General features: G+C 42.5%; 1 protein-coding gene across 1 annotated transcript in view; it reads left to right on the forward strand.

The window, feature by feature from the left end:
* XYLT1 (xylosyltransferase 1) overlaps positions 1–25,096 on the forward strand; it is a 378,224-nt gene that overhangs the window by 158,010 nt on the left and 195,118 nt on the right. Inside the window, exon 2 of the mRNA XM_073542934.1 lies at positions 6,494–7,019. Coding sequence (XP_073399035.1) covers positions 6,494–7,019 — 526 coding nt within the window. The remainder of the gene's footprint in view (positions 1–6,493; positions 7,020–25,096) is intronic.

A 25,096-nucleotide genomic window follows, 5' to 3' on the forward strand; every position in this document is an offset into this window, starting at 1 on the left:
ATTTTTGGCTTTTTGTGCCAATGCATGCGTTTTTAAACGCTCAGAAAACGCTTAGCGGCTAAAATGCAGCATGCTCATTAATTTCTGCATTGGTCCGTGTTTTTAGCCATTTCCAATGTGCCCAGAAACTGCGCAGAAAAAAACGCGCAGTTTTTGTGCAAAAAGCGTGCAAAAAACGCGCGGAAATAAAACGCGCGGTTTCTGGGAAGGAGTCCGGTTTTCTGAGCGTTTAAAAACGCTAACGTGGGCACATAGCCTAAAGCTTTTACAGATCTTCTACTCATTTAGACAATAAATATAGTGTTCCATTTTTCCAAAAGACCACTTCAATGAGAAGTCCACCCTTCTATCCAGACTAGTTTTACTCACATATTTCAGTTGAAACATATATCATACATATATTAAACAAGTAGAAGAGCATTTGACCATTGCAGTCAATCATTAACATACTGATCGTGGTCTTCCCTGGCTTCCAGTGGCGCTCAACTCCTCTTCTAGATCACATGGTCACTCCTTTCCTTTGCTGGTTCATATAAGGACCGTTGTGCTTGCTGGTGATACTTCCACCAAGCCTACGAGACCCAAAACAAGGCTTAAAATACTTGTGTGTGTGCTTGTCTGATTTGAGGTTCCATGATCCAGACGAAGACCAAAGTGTCGCCAGAAACTGGCGCTTAGTAAGTGTTTTAATGTACCTACACTACATTAGAAGGGGTTAGAGAATTTTTTTTGCGAAGAGTGCTTCTTTAAAATGTCTGAGACCCAATTAGGATCTGCGTTGTTTTCTTCTGGATCATCATTGTATGATCTTTTAACATTAGGTTAAACTTGATAGACCTACTTTACCTTAATTTTTCTATGACAGGCTTTTATCACATTTACATTGGCAGCTCCATTGTAGATCCCTTTTGTTCTAAATGATCAATAATAATGAAACCAAGACTTTTTTTTTGCGCTCTTTTACCTTCAAGAGATACATTTTAACAGTGGAATTCTAGGCTCACACGTATCTGAGGTTCTCTTCATTACATATATGTTCCCATCTAATATGCTCTTCTTTTAACTGCGTACTTTTAGTAAAGCCCCCCCATACACATTAGATGTCAGACATCTCGGCTGTCTCTCATACACAGGAGCACTCACTTAGCCAAGCTCCTGTGTTCTCTTTGAGAGAGCTGCTGCCAGGCGTGTCTGATGTCTTGTCTCAGAACAAAAGGATTGGCTACCTGAAATCGGATATGCTGGATCCTTAACTTCCCCAACAATCCAGTGTCCGGGGCTCCCAAAAACATTTGACAGTCTGTCAAACCCATTGTTATCAGTGGGTTTCACCTATATTAGTCTAATGGATATATGGGTGGCTTTGGAATCGAGTCATAAGCACATTTGGCTCAAACATCTATGTTCTTCAAGTATAAGACGCCAATAGACAGCTTCAGGATACCTCTGGCGCTTCTAATCAACAGGAGGGTCAAAGAATCTAAGTAGTCATGGACATAAAGGTACTGTAGGTCTGCCTCTGAGTTCTTATAGAGGCATATTCTTCATTAACATAGTAACATAGTAACATAGTTTTGAAGGCTGAAGGAAGACCTTATGTCCATCTAGTTCAGCCTATTTTTAGTGCAGCTGTTCTGCATTGTTGATCCTGGGGAAGGCAAAAAACCCACAGAGTAGAAGCCAATTTTCTCCATAGGGAAAAAAATTCCTTCCCCTAAGCTGGGTCAACCATCTACCTATAATATTATGTTATTCGTAACCTTCTATACTGTTACTCACAAGAAAAGCATCCATTCCTTTCTTAAATTCATTCAGTGAGTTGGCCATCACCACTTCCTCAGGAAGAGAATTCCAGAGCCTCACTGCTCTTACCGTGAAGAACCCTCTTCTATGCTGGTGCAGAAATTGTCTTTCCTCCAAACGAAGAGAATGCCCCCTTGTTCTTGTCACAGTCCTTGGTCAATTAGATAATTGCTTCTAGAGGAGAATAATTCTGTGAAACAGCGTTATGGGAAGTACCATATGGGAACACAATAAGAAAAACAGGAATTCCACATTAACACTGCTGTTTCCATTTGAAAAGAGTCTCCTCAGTTTAAACACAGCAACCACGCTCACTCAGCGGGTATTCTGCATACAGGTAACGATGCTCAGCACTATAGCAACCAAGTGCCGAAATATCAAGGAAAACACTTGTGGCACTCGTCGTAAATAACTTGTGCTTTGTTCCAATTTACTTGTAAGCTACACCAGACAGACGGCGTTTCCCAAAGGCCGACCACGTTTCGCGTGAACACAAGCTTCCTCAGGGCCCCCATATGTACAGTGTATGTATAGCAGCACAATCTCTACTATGTTTATGAGGCCTAACAGGTAAAAAGCCAACTAATTTTTCAAAGTTAACCTGATATTAGAACCATGCTGCCCGAACCTTGATCAGCATGAATCATACACTGGTCGCATAATTACAGTCATGTATGTTTTACTCTGAAACGTTGCGACATTTCAGACAAAACATACTCTGAGAAATGTTATGTCTAGTTCGAGGCTCACTCCGTACAGCTTTTCCCCATCCTTGCCTCTTAGACTTACAGGTCTTTCCCTTTGTGTGTGCATAGGGCGAGATCTATTAGTCCAGGTAAGAAGAGAAATCTCCGGGGACCATCCTTGGACGAGTCTCCCCGCACTGCACCATGCATACTGCAACTGAACTGCAGAACTATGCACCGCAGCACATGTAACTACCAAAGGAGCCATCATTCCTTTCAGTCCGCTACTTGTCAGTGGTTGGATTTCCATTGATCAAATTTTACCTGATAGACCATCAATATTAAACTGGTTGTCCGGCATTCTGAAAATATGTCTGTTTTCCTATAAAAACAATGCAACGCTTCTTCATAGGTTGTTTGTGATATTGCTATGTGTTTTAAAGAAGCTGTGCTGCAATACCAAACACAACCTGTGGTCAGTTATGGCGCTATTTCTAGTACAAAGAATCACTGATTTTCCCAGAAAAACCCTTTTAATTGTCTTTTCACTGCTCAGCTTGTATCATTTTTACCTTGTTACTATTTTATAGAGAGGATATATCTATAAAATTATGACTTACCTTGTGGATGAAAAATGATGGCAGACCTATTTTTGTTCTCTCAGAGCCCTATTTCTCTGAGAACTGTTCCATTTTTAGAATGCAACAAAAAGTTATTGATTTAGAACTTCACATAACCCCTGTGCTACAAAAAGGTCTTCGCTGCAGGTTCATAGATAGAAAATAATTGGTGAGATTAATTTTGTTCATAAAAAAGTATAAAAAAATCCCTAAAAAAATCTGAATATTTCGGTTTTATCAGCAGCAAAATCTGAATGCTTCTTTAATTTAAGAACTAATTAAAAATGTTTTCAAGCAGTTGTCATTTCTGGTTAGGATGACTTGATAAATATAGGTGTTTTTCTCACTAGACTTTTAAATAATTCACTTTTATTTCTGATGGCTCTAAGCAACGCTTTGAAAGTTTTGCAATAAACAAGTTAAATCTGGACCAGCACTAATTATATTCATGGATTTGGCGACTCTTGTTTAGCGTCTCATGATAATATTTTTGGGTTTGTATTCTAGCAATTACAGAATTCTTAATATTAATACAAATATTCATTTTCTAACAAGGAACATTAGCATTCAGCAGAATGTTTCTGAGGATATTTCACAATCTTACATTTGCAAATAGCCTCTTCAGGAGGAGAGGAATGTATCCCTGGTGCTACCTATTGGTTATAGCAACCCTAAAAATCAATATCGACCCTTTAACGAGCCTTGCCACATGACTAAGGAGAAGGCAAACCAGAAATAATTGCAGACACGTGTTTCAGGGTGTTGCTCCTCTTCAGTGCAAACCAGGACATCTAATAATCTTTCAGTTATCTTACATTTGTCTTACAACTCTGTTTCCTATTGGTTTTAATTTGTTAAACCTGATCACTTTGATTCATTAGTAGAAAATGCAGAAAACACTCAAATTTATACAGGCTAGCCAAAAGGAGAGAATGGAGTTTAGGGTACTTTCAGATGACTGTAATGTGATCACATTGTCGCATACATAAAAATGGGCACAATATACAGAGTTTTTGTGGTTTTGCTGAGCCAAACTTAGATCGCTATAGGGTTCTATGGTCATCTATGCTTGGTTGAGTAGAGAACTGGGAGGTCAAGATATGGTATCTGTAATATAGGTACTAAAATGCCACAGGTAATCTGTTAATGTTTCTAACAAGAACCACAATGATATACCCAATCTGTATATAGTCAGGGTTAGGCTACATTCACACATCCGTGCGACATTTCCTACTGCTGTCTGTTTTTTTCTCGGACAGTATTTCTAACGAGAACCACAGTGATTTGCCCAATCTGTATATATTCAGGGTTAGGCTACATTCACACATACATGTGACATTTCTTACTGCTGTCTGTTTTTTCTCGGAGACTATTTGTAATGAGAATCACAATGATGTGCCCAATCTCTATATATTCAGGCTTAGGCAACATTCACACATCCGTGCAACATTTTCTAGTGCTATCTGTGTTTTCTAGGACAGTATTTCTAATGAAAACTACAATGATTTGCCCAATCCGTGTATATTCAGGGTTAGTCAACATCCACACATCCGTCCGACATTTCCTAATGCTATCCAGGCTCGGACTGGCCCATAGGGGAACAGGGGAATCCCCCGGTGGGCCCCTGTGCAGATCTGGGCCCCCAACCCCACTGTATGGGCAGTACTTGGCATAATTCACTTGATTCACTCTGTACAGAAAAAATAGCATCATCTCATCATTCATTTACCAAACTACCCAGTTTATGATTATATAGAGATACAGGTGAATTTGTGAATAGGCGTAGTGTAATATTTGTATGCAGGTGAAAAGTGGGCTCCTCAAAGTCAATGTTACTGGTGGGCCCTTGGCACCCCAGTACAACACTGGTGCTATCTGTTTTTTTCTTGGACAGTATTTCTAATGAGAACCACAATGATTTACCCAATCTGTATATATTCAGGGTTAGGCTGCATTCACACATACCGTACGTGTGACATTTCTTACTGCTGTCTGTTTTTTTCTTGGACAGTATTTCTAATGAGAACCACAATGATGTGCCCATTCTGTGTTTATTCAAGGTTAGGCTACATTCACATATCCGTGCAACATTTCCTAGTGCTGTCTGTTATTTTTCTCGGAACGTACACTGACCCATAAAGTTTGATTGAGCCATCCACACATCAGTATTAAAAACGGGTCCATGTCTCCTTTCGGTAAGACTCAGAGCATGTCCTACGTTGATCAGATTTTGGGGATCATTCATTAATGTATATGAGGATCCATGAGACAAATGACACTAGGAAGACAGACTTCATGCTTCAGTTTTGCATCCTAGTTTCATCCGTTTTTAACTGTTACATTGTTAAGAGTCAATGGATAAAAAAGATCAGACTGTCTGCCTGCTCCAATGAAAATAAAAAGGTATGATAAAAAAAACCTCATGCATCTAGGATGACACTTGTGAAAAAATTGGTCCATTTCACTCAGACGGTAAGACTGCATTCACAAATCCAATGCTATCAGATATTTTATAGGAAAGCACTTGGACCCCTGCAGTAATGCAGATCCATTCATATAACCGTGAAAATGCCGGATTTGAGGAGATCCGTGAAACTCCTAACATGTCCTTTCTGATCGTATGTTGAGGATCAGAATAAGGGCTCATGCAACCGTCAGTGTAAATTGGTCCGATCTTGGACCGCAACGCACGGACTTTCCACGAGTCTCGTGACTAGTACATGACAGTTTTGTGCATGTCAATGAGGCTTGGGTCGGGAGAGCTGCACTCAGTCCATAGATTGCAGTACGAGATCGGACAGATTTGCACGGATGTCTGCATGAGCCCTAAGGACGTACTCAGTTGGCAGCAAACCAAATCGGGCAGCAAACTGACATTCACACTGATGTTTGAATGCATCCTAAAAACATAGACAATTGTTTCCATTGCAGTTAGATAACGTGATAGATATAATTGCTTTCAAAAGATCAATTTGAAAATGTGCGATATTGAATTCTGGCGCTTGCTTCTTATCAACCCTTTGAAGCTGTGCAGTTCTCTGAAACTCCATGGTTACAGACTACAAACATGCCATTGTTTGTAGTCTGATCCCGCAGTCATGTGTTTCACTTCTGTTAGTCTTCTCTTTTATTGTCCATCAGAGAGGGCAGATGAAAGTGACATGTGACTGCAAGATCAGACAACACAAAGGCTTTGAATTCCTAGGATCTGTAGACAGGGTATTTTGTTTTGGAGCAAAAAAAAAAAGAATTGGCGATATTGTTGTTCAACCTTATGACTGTAAGTCTAATGTAATCAGAACAGGATGGAGAAATATTTGCTCAAGATGGGTCTTCTTGTCTTAAGTATACTTACACTAAACCTCAAATTTCCTCTCTTTGTAGGACGGTTATTTTTCCCACCGCCCGAAGGAGAAAATGCGGACAGACAGCAATAATGAGAATTCAGTTCCAAAAGACTTTGAAAATATTGATAACAGTAACTTTGCTCCAAGGACTCAAAGGCATAAGCACCAGACGGAGCAAGGGAAGAAGCCTCTGAGCAGGCAGAAGGAACATTTAAAAAAAAAGTTAGCCCTTGAGGAAAAAATAAAAGAAAATTCACTCCTAGAGAAAAATTCAAATGAAGTTTTACATTATGTAGGTGTCCCTTCCAAGAACCTCACTTCGACAAGCCTAAAGGATGGATATAGGAGTACTAAGCTACACCATGCCAAGAAGACTGGAAACGGCTCCCCTGAAATAAAGTATGAGCTACCCCCGAAATGTGAGATCACCGGTAAAGAGGCGATATCAGCACTTTCTCGGGCGAAGTCAAAACTGTGTCGCCAAGAAATTGCTGAGGTCTATTGCCAACATAAACAAGGGAAACTGATGCCGGAGAAAGTGACCAGACTTTGCCCTCTGGAAGGTAATTTGGTTTCGCTAGTCTTATTTTTTAATTATTGTATTTGACCACCATGGTATAGTCTGTGAGAAGACAAGACTCTGCGGTCATTGAGGCAGGATCAAACTTCTTTTGATAGACACCCATGTCTATCATTTGTCATAACTTTGGAGCACTCCTGAAGAGTTTTTTGTTTCCTATAGTAATTTGTTTTGGATTAATTGAGGGTCCTAAACCTGATACCCACTGAATTTATATTAGTTTTACATGCCTTCACACAAAAAAATGCATTTAAGTGGAATGGCCCTCAAGCAATAGTAATCAACAGGGCTCAAAGATTTAAGCATGAGGATTTAGTAGAGAAATATTTAGACTTAGTAATCTGAAAAGACAGACAAATCAATTAGACTGTGTAGAAATTTTAAAAATCGCTCCAAAAAATTGACCTAACATTTCGTTTAATCAAGGAAGCGCAATCCAGAGATCAGTTGCAGCACAGGTGAGTGTTTTTGATACGGGACATGATCATGATAGGTTGCTAGCAAAATAGAGGTCATGTTTAGGGTAAGCATGTAAATTATTCAAATTTTTATTTCTTTAAATAATTGCAAATATACTGGCATTTTGTAGCCAGTAGCTCTCTTCTGCATCTAAAAAAACGCATATTGCATTATGTAAGGGTATGTGCCTCTAGTGTGTGAGCATTTAGATTGTTATATTTTTAACAAACCAACATTAATGCAAGCAGCATGGTAAAATATGATTGTATGTATGACTGTTCTTTATTTTAAGGAAATTTTTTTGCCAAAAGTTAAAGATTCTCCGAACTTTGTTGTTTATTTTTGTCATGTACCCTAGCAGGTATAGCATTTTTCATATTTAGCAGGTGATTTGCCTGCAGATCGGTGAGGCTATGGGTCTTAAGACCCCTACTGATCATGTACAAGACCCCCAAGAAGTATGCATCTCCTCACACAACTCCTGTTTCAACATGTGCACAGCCCAGAGAATGTGAATATTACTCAATTTATTAGATCCAATTTTAAGCTTTCAGTAACAAAACAATCATGAGTCTAGACATTCCCTTCTAATAGTGCTGCAAAAATTTACAATCAGGAGATGCAACGTGCTCAATTCCAACATAGTAGAAAAAGTATGTACAAAATATCTATACAGTATATATACAGTGGGGCAAAAAAGTATTTAGTCAGTCAGCAATAGTGCAAGTTCCACCACTTAAAAAGATGAGAGGTGTCTGTAATTTACATCATAGGTATACCTCAACTATGGGAGACAAACTGAGAAAAAAAAATCCAGAAAATCACAATGTCTGTTTTTTTTTCATTTTATTTGCATATTATGGTGGAAAATAAGTATTTGGTCAGAAACAAAATTTCATCTCAATACTTTGTGATATATCCTTTGTTGGCAATGACAGAGGTCAAACGTTTTCTGTAAGTCTTCACAAGGTTGCCACACACTGTTGTTGGTATGTTGGCCCATTCCTCCATGCAGATCTCCTCTAGAGCAGTGATGTTTTTGGCTTTTCGCTTGGCAACACAGACTTTCAACTCCCTCCAAAGGTTTTCTATAGGGTTGAGATCTGGAGACTGGCTAGGCCACTCCAGGACCTTGAAATGCTTCTTACGAAGCCACTCCTTCGTTGCCCTGGCCGTGTGCTTTGGATCATTGTCATGTTGAAAGACCCAGCCACGTTTCATCTTCAATGCCCTTGCTGATGGAAGGAGGTTTTCACTCAAAATCTCACGATACATGGCCCCATTCATTCTTTCATGTACCCGGATCAGTCGTCCTGGCCCCTTTGCAGAGAAACAGCCCCAAAGCATGATGTTTCCACCACCATGCTTTACAGTAGGTATGGTGTTTGATGGATGCAACTCAGTATTCTTTTTCCTCCAAACACGACAAGTTGTGTTTCTACCAAACAGTTCCAGTTTGGTTTCATCAGACCATAGGACATTCTCCCAAAACTCCTCTGGATCATTCAAATGCTCTCTAGCAAACTTCAGACGGGCCCGGACATGTACAGGCTTAAGCAGTGGGAAACGTCTGGCACTGCAGGATCTGAGTCCATGGTGGCGTAGTGTGTTACTTATGGTAGGCCTTGTTACATTGGTCCCAGCTCTCTGCAGTTCATTCACTAGGTCCCCCCGCGTGGTTCTGGGATTTTTGCTCACCGTTCTTGTGATCATTCTGACCCCACGGGGTGGGATTTTGCGTGGAGCACCAGATCGAGGGAGATTATCAGTGGTCTTGTATGTCTTCCATTTTCTAATTATTGCTCCCACAGTTGATTTCTTCACTCCAAGCTGGTTGGCTATTGCAGATTCAGTCTTCCCAGCCTGGTGCAGGGCTACAATTTTGTTTCTGGTGTCCTTTGACAGCTCTTTGGTCTTCACCATAGTGGAGTTTGGAGTCAAACTGTTTGAGGGTGTGCACAGGTGTCTTTTTATACTGATAACAAGTTTAAACAGATGCCATTACTACAGGTAATGAGTGGAGGAAAGAGGAGACTCTTAAAGAAGAAGTTACAGGTCTGTGAGAGCCAGAAATCTTGATTGTTGTTTCTGACCAAATGCTTATTTTCCACCATAATATGCAAATAAAATGAAAAAAAAACAGACAATGTGATTTTCTGGATTTTTTTTTCTCAGTTTGTCTCCCATAGTTGAGGTCTACCTATGATGTAAATTACAGACGCCTCTCATCTTTTTAAGTGGTGGAACTTGCACTATTGCTGACTGACTAAATACTTTTTTGCCCCACTGTATATATTGAAAAAAAGGGGAAACAGCACAGTACTTAGCTTCGGGTGCCCGGCCCCTGGCAGAAAGTCCCGTTTTCAGCCACAATATCCAATATTCATTCCAAATAAAGGCAGCACTCCATAGTAACTTTTTTCAAGTGGTAGTGAGTTTTATTCAGCCCACATATCAAGGCAACGTTTCGGCTCAACTGAGCCTTTCTCAAGCAGTGGGTGTTACAAAAAAGTGTCTTTTTATAGACCGTATAACAATCTCTTAATAGTGTCAATCATTTTACATTACAAAAATACATTTAAGTGCATACAATTTCTTTCATTATAGTCAATAGGATCCATATGTGCAAATAGTGCAAAAAGTGCTATGCGCTTGTCACAATCTTTATGCTTTATATTAAAGGGGTTGTCCGGGCTTTTCACATAATCTCAGTGCATATCTGGGCTGCAGAATGTTGACAATAAGTAATTTACCTTCTGTGGCCAGTTTGCACAGTTTCCAAGATATGATCTCTTGCTTCTATGAAAAACGACCAGGGGGGGGGGTGTTCTGGCATTGAAATGAGAACTGGTTGTTTCCTCCTCACTGGTTTCACTTTCCATAGATCACTGTTCAGCGTGTGTCTGGGGGAGGAGCAGCTTCTCTATGCACAGAGGCTGCTAGAGGGGGAGGATTTGTTACTGTGTGAGGAGGGCTTGTTCATGTGGTCGGGGAGGGCCTGTTGCTGTGGAGGGTGGGGTTGTAGCTATAGAGGGCAGGTTTTTAGTAGAGTAGGAGGAAGCGACCAGTTCTCATTTGAATGCCAGAACACACCCCCCCTGGACGTTTTTCATAGAAGCAAGAGATGATATCTTGGAAACGCTGCAAACTGGCCACAGAAGGTAAATTACTTATTGTCAGCATTCTGCAGCCCAGATATGTACTGAGATTATGTGAAAAGCCCAGACAGCCCCTTTAAGCTCCATCTCAATAGTGTTTATGTGATTGCTCATTAATCATATTAATTATACAGCACTACAGTGTCTCATATAATCCCTTTACTTTACATACCACCACATGGAGGACGCAAACGCAGTATCTGGCACTCCTATAGCTCTACTGCACATGTGCTATGAGTCATCAGCTCTGTCATGTTTAGCCAGCCAATAGGAGAGCGTGTGTGGCATTTTCCTTCTCTGCACAGGCGCTTTGGTGTATTCATCACTTCAAAAACGCCATATTAGGTGTGGCAGAAGGTCAAATAACGCTACTAGTCCTTCATTATTATTGATATTATATATTAAATCCAGCGTTTTGCTTAAACCATGCAGCACCATTAACATACTATTCTTATAGCCCCTTTTGTCACAATATTTTTTAACATTGCAAACATTTTTAACCCCTGGTATTTCCTAGAATATTTTTTATACATATAAGTGAATCTATATAGCTGCTGTCATGGTCCAGTCCGGAGTTTATTTTCTGTCGTCTTCACTCTGGACTGGTCATGCGGGGGTTATTCTCCTCAGTCTCGTTCTGGAGCTAGCTGGGCTATTTCAGTCTCTCACAGCCTGCTGACCAGTGTTAGTGATAGCTCAAGCTTCCAGTTTAGAGCCTCTGACCCTTGTACCTTGGTGATCCTCCTGCCTCTGACTAGTATCCACGTGTATGACCCGGTCTGATCTCTGACCCTGTCTCTTGGTATTTGTCTCTGCTCCTACGTTTCCTCTCTGGCATTTGACTTCCCGGCTTGTTCCCCGACCACGTATTTCACCTCACGTTTCTGGATCCTGTGCTCATGTTTTGGCTTTTTGACCCTCGGCTTGGTATTTTGACTACATGTATGGCTGCTCCTTCTGGTACGTCTTCTCCTGCTATTTTCTGACTCGGTTCGTCTGACCATTCTCTCTCGTTACCTGTCACACCTGTGCTGTTGCTCAGTGTTTGCTACTCTTAGTGTGTAACCTCTCTTCCCTCACCAGCTCCCACTGGTGGAGGTTTCACTACAGCTGCTTTTTATAAAGGAATTTTAATATTATTAGTTTGCCCTGGAACCCCGGACAACACCCTTACCGGGTTGCCTCCGGTTTATCCAAATAGCCACTCACGTGCGCCACATGACCTTCATCAGGCCACCTGATTCACCCCAGTAACTAAAGGGCAATATATCAGTTATCCCCGCAGCTATAATAATCCACTAGTCATCAAATTAATAAAAAATTGGCTGGCCTCATGACAGAACCAATATAAAAAACCTTATTCATAGAAAAAACCTTTTAGTCAAAAAGTCACTTCACAAGAAAAGTTTTCTTTATATATAAAATTTTTTTTAACAAATGTTCATTCGTCCTATTGGCTGGCTAAACGTGACAGAGCTGATGACTCATAGCACATGCGCAGTAGAGCTACAGGAACGCCAGATACAGCGTTTTCAGTGTTCATGGCGTCCTCCATGTGGTGGTATGTAAACTAAAGGGATTATATGAGACACTGTAGTACTGTATAATTAATATGATTAATGAGAAATCACATAAACACTATTGAGATGGAGCTTAATATAGAGCATAAAGATTGTGACAAGCGCATAGCACTTTTTGCAATATTTGCACATATGGTCTGTGTTGGCACGGTAATATATTGTGTTATTTCCAGCTTTACAGAAGGACGATAACACCATAGAAATGATAAGAATAATAGGCCTCAGTTACCACAACCGTCTACAAGGAAAACTGTTGCTGATAGCAACCAATCACAGCTCATATTTCATCTTTTAAACAGCTCTGGGACAGCGTGGCGAGTTTTGAGTGGCGACTTTTGTGTTTCGACTTTTATGTGGCGAGGTTGGTGTACAGTGGGGCAAAAAAGTATTTAGTCAGTCAGCAATAGTGCAAGTTCCACCACTTAAAAAGATGAGAGGCGTCTGTAATTTACATCATAGGTAGACCTCAACTATGGGAGACAAACTGAGAAAAAAAAATCCAGAAAATCACATTGTCTGGTTTTTTTTCATTTTATTTGCATATTATGGTGGAAAATAAGTATTTGGTCAGAAACAAGCAATCAAGATTTCTGGCTCTCACAGACCTGTAACTTCTTCTTTAAGAGTCTCCTCTTTCCTCCACTCATTACCTGTAGTAATGGCACCTGTTTAAACTTGTTATCAGTATAAAAAGACACCTGTGCACACCCTCAAACAGTCTGACTCCAAACTCCACTATGGTGAAGACCAAAGAGCTGTCAAAGGACACCAGAAACAAAATTGTAGCCCTGCACCAGGCTGGGAAGACTGAATCTGCAATAGCCAACCAGCTTGGAGTGAAGAAATCAACTGTGGGAGCAATAATTAGAAAATGGAAGACATACAAGACCACTGATAATCTCCCTCGATCTGGTGCTCCACGCAAAATCCCACCCCGTGGGGTCAGAATGATCACAAGAACGGTGAGCAAAAATCCCAGAACCACGCGGGGGGACCTAGTGAATGAACTGCAGAGAGCTGGGACCAATGTAACAAGGCCTACCATAAGTAACACACTACACCACCATGGACTCAGATCCTGCAGTGCCAGACGTGTCCCACTGCTTAAGCCTGTACATGTCCGGGCCCGTCTGAAGTTTGCTAGAGAGCATTTGGATGATCCAGAGGAGTTTTGGGAGAATGTCCTATGGTCTGATGAAACCAAACTGGAACTGTTTGGTAGAAACACAACTTGTCGTGTTTGGAGGAAAAAGAATACTGAGTTGCATCCATCAAACACCATACCTACTGTAAAGCATGGTGGTGGAAACATCATGCTTTGGGGCTGTTTCTCTGCAAAGGGGCCAGGACGACTGATCCGGGTACATGAAAGAATGAATGGGGCCATGTATCGTGAGATTTTGAGTGCAAACCTCCTTCCATCAGCAAGGGCATTGCAGATGAAACGTGGCTGGGTCTTTCAACATGACAATGATCCAAAGCACACCACCAGGGCAACGAAGGAGTGGCTTCGTAAGAAGCATTTCAAGGTCCTGGAGTGGCCTAGCCAGTCTCCAGATCTCAACCCTATAGAAAACCTTTGGAGGGAGTTGAAAGTCCATGTTGCCAAGCGAAAAGCCAAAAACATCACTGCTCTAGAGGAGATCTGCATGGAGGAATGGGCCAACATACCAACAACAGTGTGTGGCAACCTTGTGAAGACTTACAGAAAACGTTTGACCTCTGTCATTGCCAACAAAGGATATATCACAAAGTATTGAGATGAAATTTTGTTTCTGACCAAATACTTATTTTCCACCATAATATGCAAATAAAATGAAAAAAAAACAGACAATGTGATTTTCTGGATTTTTTTTTCTCAGTTTGTCTCCCATAGTTGAGGTCTACCTATGATGTAAATTACAGACGCCTCTCATCTTTTTAAGTGGTGGAACTTGCACTATTGCTGACTGACTAAAAACTTTTTTGCCCCACTGTATGTGTGGTGAAATGTGTGCTGAGGGTGGTATATGTGGTGAAGCACGTGGTAGTGTGTGGCGCATTTTGTGTGTGTGTTCATATCCCCGTGTGTGGTGAGTATCCCATGTCAGGGCTCCACCTTAGCAACTGTACGGTATATACTTTTTGGCGCCATCGCTCTCATTCTTTAAGTCCCCCTTGTTCACATCTGGCAGCTGTCAATTTGCCTCCAACACTTTTCATTTCACTTTTTCCCCATTATGTAGATAGGGGAAAAATTGGTGAATTGGAACGCGCGGGGTTAAAATTTCGCCTCACAACATAGGCTATGACGCTCTCGGTGTCCAGACGTGTGACTGTGCCAAATTTTATGGCTGTAGCTGCGATGATGCGGATGCCAATCCCGGACATACATACATATACACATTGAGCTTTATATATTATATATACACTCACTGGCCACTTTATTAGGTACACCTGTCCAACTGTGTGTTAAGACTTAATTTCTAATCAGCCAATCACATGGCGGCAACTCAGTGCATTTAGGCATGTAGACATGGTCAAGACAATCTCCTGCAGTTCAAACCGAGCATCAGTATGGGGAAGAAAGGTGATTTGAGTGCCTTTGAACGTGGCAAGATTGTTGGTGCCAGAAGGGCTGGTCTGAGTATTTCAGAAACTGCTGATCTACTGGGATTTTCACGCACAACCATCTCTAGGGTTTACAGAGAATGGTCCGAAAAAGAAAAAAAATCCAGTGAGCGGCAGTTCTGTGGCCGGAAATGCCTTGTTGATGCCAGAGGTCAGAGGAGAATGGGCATACTGGTTCGAGCTGATAGAAAGGCAACAGTGACTCAAATTGCCACCCGTTACAACCAAGGTAGGCAGAAGAGCATCTCTGAACGCACAGTGCGTCGAACTTTGAGGCAGATGGGCTACAGCAGCAGAAGACCACACTGGGTACCACTCCTCTCAGCTAAGAACAGGCATCTGATGGCTACTTTCAGCAGGATAATGCGCCATGTCATAAAGCTCGAATCATCTCAGATTGGTTTCTTGAACATGACAATGAGTTCACTGTACTCAAATGGCCTCCTCAGTCACCAGATCTCAATCCAATAGAGCATCTTTGGGATGTGGTGGAACGGGAGATTCGCATCAGGGATGTGCAGCCGACAAATCTGCGCCAACTGTGTGATGCCATCATGTCAATATGGTCCAAAATCTCTGAGGAATGCTTCCAGCACCTTGTTGAATCTCTGCCACGAAGAATTGAGGCAGTTCTGAAGGCAAAAGGGGGTCCAACCCGTTACTAGCATGGTGTACCTAATAAAGTGGCCAGTGAGTGTATATATATATATATATATATATATATACACAAACACACACATTGCGAGTCACAATGAGATGCCCTGCTGCTCTGAATTTACAGCCTAAGAGGAATCACATTCCAGACACTATGGAGAGAAATTCTTGTTTGGTACAGTGGATTAGCTACAGAGTTCAATGAGCCATTTGTGATCCATAGAAGCTCAAATAAAAAGTGTTGAGAGACGAGATACAAGAAGGGAGAAGGAATTAGTAAAGAAATATTTAGGCTTAGACTTAGTAATCCGAAGAAATGTACAAACTAGTTAGAGTGTGTAGTGTTTTTAGAAAAGATCATAAAAAAGCAACCTTACATTTAAGTGCGGTTTAGTTGAGGAAGAGCAATCCAGTGTTTAGGTGCAGCACTGATGAAATCCTCTCGATTGTTTTGTATATGAGCGTAGGATAATAAGTTTGCTAGAAAACCAGGGGACAAAGGTGAAGTAGATATGTACATTATCTTATAGAGTGCGTAGAGTGGATAACTTTACAGGTGAAGAAAAGCCATAAGAGTTTGGAACTTTTCTGCATTAACTGACGAAGCAGAGGAATTCATAGAATTGTAGGATGGGTTAAAAGCTCAATTTGGTTGCTGCATTTGGGATCATTTGCACATGCCAAAGCTATCAGCTCGGATTCAGCATGGCAGCCAGTAGAGCTTTGGTGCCCATATACAGTATGTAATATGGTATGTGGTAGAACATGGTACAATCTGTGCCCCTAGTTACCCTTATGTGGTACGACGCGTCTGTACAGTACATACCTAAATAAATTAGTCATCTCAATGAGTTGTTTGTTTGAGTAGTTAAAGGGGAAAACCCCTTCTCGATCTGAATGTTTGCTTCTGATAAAATAAAACCCCTTGTACTCACCTCTTGTGCTGGCGCCATTCCAGCGGTGTCAGTACTCGCATTCCTGGGGCTATCGTGTGGTTGTTATGACACTTAGGCTGTGTGCCCATGATGCGATTTTTAAGCATTTTTGCCGCGAAAATGCGGCGAAAACGTTTAAAAATCTTGTACATGACGCACCCCATGCATTCCTATGGCATTCCGCACATGCTGTGCTAATGCTGCGCTTTTTTCCGCGGCGGAATCACATCACGGAAAAAATCGCAGCATGATCATTCTTTTGTGCGGAATCGCAAAGAATTGCCGCGATTCCGAACCCATAGGAATGCATGAGAATCGCTTACTTCCCGCATGTGGCTATGCCCACCATGCGGGAAGTTAAGCGTCTCATGTGCGGTTGGTACCCACGGTGTGGAGGAGAGGAGACTGTCCTCCAGGCCCTGGGTACCATACCCCTGTAAAAAAAAGAATAAAAAATCGGGGTATATTTACCTTCCGACGTCCGCGCTGCATTCCCGGGCCTCAGCGTTCCCAGTAATGCCTTGCGGCAAGGTCCTATGATGACGTAGTCTCGCGTGACTCTAGCGGTCTCGCGAGATCGCTATAGTAACGCGAGACCAACGTCATCACAGGTCTCGCAAGGCATTACTGGGAACACTGAGGCCCGGGATGGCAGCGCGGGACGTCGGAAGGTAAATATACCCCGATTTTGTATTTTTTATCATTTTTAACATTTTATCTTTTACTATTGAGGCCGCATAGGCGGCCTCAATAGTAAAAAGCTGGGCACACTTGTCAAACACTATGTTTGACGAGTGTGACCAACCTGTCAATCACTTTCCAAGCGATGCTTCAAATCGCTTGGAAAGTGCTTGAGAAAATTGCAGCAAAATCGCGAACAGAATTGCGGTAAAATCGCGGTGAAATTGCGCAGGAAAAAACCGCACGATTTCTGGAAAGGAGTCCGGTTTTCATTGTGCGTTTTAAAACGCTACGTGGGCCCATAGCCTTAAGCCCTGTGCCCTATCAGTGCTGGCGTCACTATCCCCGTCAGACGTATTGAACATCTACAATAAGCCAGGGATGTGGCTACTCTCTGACTTCCTCTTTATGTTCAATTTGTCCAAAGGCGGGGACAGTGACGCCATCGCTCATTTGGCGCCGAGCTCATGCATCCTAACAGCGAAACAAGGGTACGCAAGTGCCGACACCGCTGGAATGGTGCCGCCACGGGAGGTGAGTATAGGGGTTTTTATTTTGTCGCCGCAAGGAATGAGAAGGGGTTTTCCTAGTAGTGGTCAATCCCCATTAACATGAGGAATTATAAGAGTGATATTTAGCAATTTTTTTAACAAGATTTTTAGGCATTTTATAGGTATTTATTTTATATATCTTTTTTTCTTTGCTAGTATCTGTACAGTTTTTCTATATTTGTGCTGTGGATATTACCGGGTCTTGTTGCTGTACATAAAAAAATAATTTGCAATACAGGACACATTATTTAAAGTAATAAAGTTGCATTCCAATTTTGTGAGCTGAGAAGGCGCATTGTGCCGAGCCTGACCTGCAATTCTGCTGGTTACTTTATGATTAACCTGACTCAAGAGAGCCGTTCTCAAGTAAAATAATATCATCCTTGTTTTAGAAGAATAGAGACATTGATTTCCCCCAGAGAGAACCTCCGTAGGTCAGAGTAGCCATGTCTCCACACATAGTGTACTCCCTGGTGACCGTAGTTCCTGGTGTGAGTCACCATGATTGACGGCAGATCATCCTCATACACAAGATCATCTAATGTACTAACTCGCACTGCAAGGTAAATCAATTACAAGTACTCTGAGCTCATTGTACGCTGTCAGTCTTCATTGGGTTAAGAGATGAACTTAATCAATTACCTAATCATTAGTTACCACTTTAAAGGGATCGCGTAATAATGGATGACACCGTACTTAAAGGGATTTTCCGGTTTTAGCAAGTAAATGTAATTTTTTTTTTACAAAATAATAAGCTAAACAATTTTCCAGTATACTTGCTGTATCCGTTCCTCAAAGATTTCAAAACCTCTGCTTGCAGTCATCAAATAGGAACCATCATTGTTTACATACAGCAGATAAATCTGTCCTTTAAGGCCCCGTCACACTAAGCGAGATCGCTAGCGATATCGCTTAAGCGTCACCGATTTTGTGACGCAGCAGCCGTTTCTCGTCGGCTGCTTCCTGCTGGGCTTCCCGCTGGCACTGACGAGCGACAAGTGGACGCGGGCGGGAGGACGTCTTCATCGCCGCGTCTGACAGGTAAGTAACGACTGCCGACTGCTGCTATGTCGCTGGTGAGATCTGCCTGTTTGGCAGCTCACTAGCGACTGCTTAGCGATGCACCAGCGATCCTGACTGGGTCGTATCATTGTCGGGATCGCTGGTGCATCGCTAAGTGTGACGGTACCCTTAGTCATGTGAGTAACACACAAACGTACGGACTGTTACACACCTGTACGTGGTATTTCCGGCTTCTCTCCCTCTCTTGGGTCACCAGTTCTTCTCTCTTTTCTCCTGGGTCTCCGGGCTTCTCTGCCTTCTTCTGGGTCGCCCGGGCTTAGAATCATAGAATCATAGAATCGTAGAGTTGGAAGGGACCTCCTGGGCCATCTGGTCCAACCCCCTGCTCAAAGCAGGATTCGCTAAATCATCCCAGTCAGATGTCTGTCCAGCCTCTGTTTGAAGACTTCCATTGAAGGAGAACTCACCACTTCTCGTGGCAGCCTGTTCCACTCATTGATCACTCTAACTGTCAAAAAGTTTTTTCTAATATCTAATCTGTGTCTCCTCCCATTCAGTTTCATCCCATTGCTTCTAGTCTTTCCTTGTGCAAATGAGAATAAAGTTGATCCTTCTACAATGTGACAGCCCTTTAGATATTTGTAGACAGCTATTAAGTCTCCTCTCAGTCTTCTCTTTTGCAAACTAAACATTCCCAAATCCTGCAACCTTTCCTCATAAGACAGGGTTTGCAGACCGGTCACCATTCTGGTCGCTCTTTTCTGAACTTGCTCCAGTTTGTTGATGTCTTTTTTAAAATGTGGTGCCCAAAACTGGACACAATATTCCAGATGAGGTCTGACCAAAGAGGAGTAGAGGGAAATAATGACTTCACGTGATCTAGACTGTATGCTTCTGTTAATACATCCTAGAATTGCATTTGCCTTTTTTGCTGCTGCATCACACTGTTGACTCATATTCAGTCTGTGATCTATTAGTATACCCAAGTCTTTTTCACATGTGCTGTCACTTAGCCCTATTCCTCCCATTCTATATATTCTTTTTCCATTTTTATTGCCCAGATGTAGTACTTTGCATTTCTCCCTATTAAAAACCATTCTGTTTGTTGCTGCCCACTTCTCCAGTTTATTTAAATCTTTTTGAATCCTCTCTCTCTCTTCTCTAGTATTAGCTATCCCTCCTAGCTTTGTGTCATCAGCAAATTTAATCAGTTTACCCTCAATTCCTTCATCTAAATCGTTGATAAAGATGTTGAACAATACAGGGCCCAGGACAGAGCCCTGTGGTACCCCACTTGAGACATTCTTCCAACTGGATGTGCAGCCATTTACGACCACTCTTTGGGTCCGATCACTAAGCCAGTTATGAATCCACCTAACAGTTGCCTTGTCCATTCCATACTTAATCATTTTTTCAATAAGGATTGTATGAGAGACTTTGTCAAATGCTTTGCTGAAGTCAAGATATACTATATCTACAGCATTTCCTTGATCCACCCAATCAGTGATACCGTCATAGAAGGAAATTAAGTTAGTCTGACATGACTTATTAGTTACAAACCCATGCTGACTCTGTTTAATCACTTCATTCTTATCCAGGTATTGACATACATGTTGTTTAATAATTTGTTCAAAGATCTTTCCTGGTATAGAAGTCAGACTCACCGGCCTATAGTTACCTGGGTCCACCTTCTTCCCCTTTTTGAAGATAGGAACAACATTTGCTCTTCTCCAGTCTTCTGGCACTTCTCCTGTTCTCCAAGAATTTTCAAAGATTATAGAGAGGGGTTCAAAAATTTCTTCTGCTATCTCCTTCAGTACTCTGGGGTGTAATTCATCTGGACCTGGAGACTTGAATTCATTTAGGCTAGCTAAGTGTTTCCTCACTATCTTTCTGTTTATAGATATCCTGGATTCTTCTATTTCCTTAATAGGACAGTGAATAACAGTTGATGTTACATTTCCTTTCTGAGAAAAAACAGATGCAAAATAGGAATTTAAAAGTTCAGCCTTCTCAACATCCTGTCCTACCATTTCATCATTTTCATCCTGTAAAAATCCTATAGCATCTTTGACTTTTCTTTTACTTTTGACATATCCCCAAAATCCTTTATTATTGCTTTTGACATCTCTTGCAAGCCTCAATTCATTTTCAGCTTTAGCTAATCTGATTTGTGCCCTGCAGGTTCTGCAGACAGCATTATATTCTTCTTTAGATATGCCTCCCTCTTTCCATTTTATAAACATTTTTTTCTTCCTTTTTAGCATGTGCTTAAGTTCTGTGTTCATCCATCCTGGTTTCCTTAACTGCTTCCTATTCTTCCCTCTTTTCGGAATTGTTAACAACTGTGCTTTGAGAATTTCATTTTTCAAGAATTCCCATCCTTCCTGGACATTTTTGTCTTTAAGGATATCCAGCCATTGGATTCCTCCAATTCTCTTTCTGAATCCCTTAAAATCTGCCTTTCTGAAATCTAACCTTGACGTCTGAGTCTTCACAGGTCTTCCGCCTCTAGTTATCCAAAATTCTAAAATAGCATGGTCGCTACCTCCTAGGGTCCCAGCCACTTTTACCTCCTCAACCATTTCCTCCCTGTTTATAAGGATTAGATCCAAGGTAGCAGTTCCCCTTGTTTTCTCCCTTACCTTTTGGAAGATAAAGTTGTCAGCAAGAGAGGATAAGAATTTCCTTGACCTGTTAGTTTTGCCTGAGAGAGATTCCCAACAAATGTCTGGATAGTTGAAATCTCCCATGACAACTATGTCATATTTTTTGGAGAACTTGGCCATTTGATGCATAAAGAGTTCATCCATAGCTTCAGCTTGCACAGGCGGCCTGTAGTAAATGCCTACAATGGTGTCCTTTCCATTGTTCTGTCCTTGTATTCTTACCCAAACAGTTTCCACAGAACTCCCAGTCTCTGAAGCTTCAATCTCTGTGCAGATATACGCGTTTCTAACATACAATGCGACACCCCCTCCTCGTTTATCAAGTCTGTTTCTTGCAAATAAGTTGTATCCTTCTAGTCTTGTATTCCAATCATGTGTATTGTCCCACCAAGTTTCAGTGATTCCAATGACATCATATTTCTTTTCCTGTGTTAGTAGTTCCAATTCTCCTTGTTTGTTGCCCATGCTTTGTGCATTAGTATAGAAACATTTTAGTTTGTGATTGGTTTCTCTTTCTCCAATATTTTTATTAATTAGATTCTTTCGTCTTTGTTCTTCCTTTCCACTTCTAATAGCAGAGTTCTCAATAGCATTTGTCAGGTGTATGGCTTTTTCTGGTCTTTTGCTTCCCTTCCCATGTTGTTCTAGTTTAAAGCTCTCCTTACAAGTGTAGCAAGGCGACTTCCAAATACATGCTTACCAGTCTTCGTAAGGTGCACCCCATCTCTAGCAAGTAGTCCATCGTATAAGTAGTTCACTCCGTGATCCAGAAATCCAAATCGTTGCTGACGGCACCATCGACGTAGCCAGTTGTTCACCTGCAGAATCTTATTCCACCTCCTTGTTCCATGGCCATCCACTGGGAGGATGGAAGAGAAGACCACCTGCGCTCCCAGTTCTTTCACTTTCTTGCCTAAGTCTTCAAAGTCTCTGCAGATGGTTTCCAGGTCGTTTCTTGCAGTGTCATTTGTCCCCACATGTAGTAGCAGGAATGGGTAGTCATCTGTAGGTCTGAAGAGTCCTGATATCCTGTCAGACACATCTTTAATTTTTGCACCTGGAAGACAACACATTTCTCTTGAAGTAATATCCGGTCTGCAGAGAGCGGCCTCAGTTCCTCTCAACAGGGAATCCCCCATGACCACCACTCTCCGTTTCTTCTTCACAACATTTTTCTTTCTCCATCCAGGAGGACTCTGAAGGCGTACAAGGTTGCTGCTTGTTGGTAAAGTCTTATCCTGATGTATTTCTTCATTGTTTTCCTGCGTGAGAGCCTGGTACTGGTTTCTGAGCAGTATGGGTGCTGACTGCCTCCTGATCCTCCTGCTTCTCTGGGTCACATGTCTCCATTCCTCTGTTTCTTCAGGTGCACTTCGAATTTCTTCTCTTTCTGTAACATGAAGAGATAATTCTGCTCTGTCCAAGAACTCTTCACCTTCCTTAATGATCTTCAACGTAGCTAACCTCTCTTCGAGATTTTGCAACTTTTCCTCCAACAGGGACACAAGCTTCCATTTGTGGCATGTGAAGTTTGGCTTTTCCACTGGTAAGTCTGTGAACATGTAGCAAGAAATGCAGCTCACCAAATGGCTCCTGGCCTCTTCCATCTTGAGATTTCTTAAAAACGATGAAAGATGAGCCCAAATGATGAGCTTTTCAGCTGCAACGGCCAAAACCCAGTGATCGTTGAGCTCGCGGAGACTCTTCACTTATCCCAGAAGGCACTGGGAATATGCAAATGATCTCCTCAAGACTCTTCCCCTGGTTTTCCGATTTCCTCTTTTCAGCTGCAACGGCCAAAACCCAGTGATCGTTGAGCTCGCGGAGACTCTTCACTTATCCCAGAAGGCACTGGGAATATGCAAATGATCTCCTCAAGACTCTTCCCCTGGTTTTCCGATTTCCTCTTTTCAGCTGCAATGGCCAAAACCCAGTGATCGTTGAGCTCGCGGAGACTCTTCACTTATCCCAGAAGGCACTGGGAATATGCAAATGATCTCCTCAAGACTCTTCCCCTGGTTTTCCGATTTCCTCTTTTCAGCTGCAACGGCCAAAACCCAGTGATCGTTGAGCTCGCGGAGACTCTTCACTTATCCCAGAAGGCACTGGGAATATGCAAATGATCTCCTCAAGACTCTTCCCCTGGTTTTCCGATTTCCTCTTTTCAGCTGCAACGGCCAAAACCCAGTGATCGTTGAGCTCGCGGAGACTCTTCACTTATCCCAGAAGGCACTGGGAATATGCAAATGATCTCCTCAAGACTCTTCCCCTGGTTTTCCGATTTCCTCTTTTCAGCTGCAACGGCCAAAACCCAGTGATCGTTGAGCTCGCGGAGACTCTTCACTTATCCCAGAAGGCACTGGGAATATGCAAATGATCTCCTCAAGACTCTTCCCCTGGTTTTCCGATTTCCTCTTTTCAGCTGCAATGGCCAAAACCCAGTGATCGTTGAGCTCGCGGAGACTCTTCACTTATCCCAGAAGGCACTGGGAATATGCAAATGATCTCCTCAAGACTCTTCCCCTGGTTTTCCGATTTCCTCTTTTCAGCTGCAACGGCCAAAACCCAGTGATCGTTGAGCTCGCGGAGACTCTTCACTTATCCCAGAAGGCACTGGGAATATGCAAATGATCTCCTCAAGACTCTTCCCCTGGTTTTCCGATTTCCTCTTTTCAGCTGCAACGGCCAAAACCCAGTGATCGTTGAGCTCGCGGAGACTCTTCACTTATCCCAGAAGGCACTGGGAATATGCAAATGATCTCCTCAAGACTCTTCCCCTGGTTTTCCGATTTCCTCTTTTCAGCTGCAACGGCCAAAACCCAGTGATCGTTGAGCTCGCGGAGACTCTTCACTTATCCCAGAAGGCACTGGGAATATGCAAATGATCTCCTCAAGACTCTTCCCCTGGTTTTCCGATTTCCTCTTTTCAGCTGCAACGGCCAAAACCCAGTGATCGTTGAGCTCGCGGAGACTCTTCACTTATCCCAGAAGGCACTGGGAATATGCAAATGATCTCCTCAAGACTCTTCCCCTGGTTTTCCGATTTCCTCTTTTCAGCTGCAACGGCCAAAACCCAGTGATCGTTGAGCTCGCGGAGACTCTTCACTTATCCCAGAAGGCACTGGGAATATGCAAATGATCTCCTCAAGACTCTTCCCCTGGTTTTCCGATTTCCTCTTTTCAGCTGCAACGGCCAAAACCCAGTGATCGTTGAGCTCGCGGAGACTCTTCACTTATCCCAGAAGGCACTGGGAATATGCAAATGATCTCCTCAAGACTCTTCCCCTGGCTTCTGTCCCTTCTCCTGGGTTGCCTGGGCTTCTCACCCTTCTCGTTGGTCACCCGGGGTTCTGTCCCTTCTCCTGGGTTGCCTGGGCTTCTCTCCCTTCTCCTTGGTCGCATGGTCTTCTCTCCCTTCTTCTGGGTCACCCGGGCTTCTCTCCCTTCTCCTGGGTCTCCCAGGACTCTCTCCCTTCTTCTGGGTCACCCGGGCTTCTCTCCCTTCTCCTTTGTCTCCCGGGCTTCTCTCCCTTCTCCTGGGTGACCTGGGCTTCTCTCCCTTCTCCTGGGTGGCCCGGGCTTCTCTCCCTTCTCCTGCCTGGCCCAGGCTTCTCTCCCTTCTCCTGGGTGGCCCAGCTTGTCTCACTTTTTCTGGGTCGCCAGGGCTTCTCTCCCTTCTCCTGGGTAGCCCGGGCTTCACTCCCTTCTCCAGGGTCCCCTGCCCTCTGTTGTGCTCCGCA

This window comes from Dendrobates tinctorius, unplaced genomic scaffold, assembly GCF_039654945.1.
Source record: "Dendrobates tinctorius isolate UK_male_01 unplaced genomic scaffold, ASM3965494v1 ptg000129l, whole genome shotgun sequence".
NCBI classification, from domain to species: Eukaryota; Metazoa; Chordata; class Amphibia; order Anura; family Dendrobatidae; genus Dendrobates; species Dendrobates tinctorius.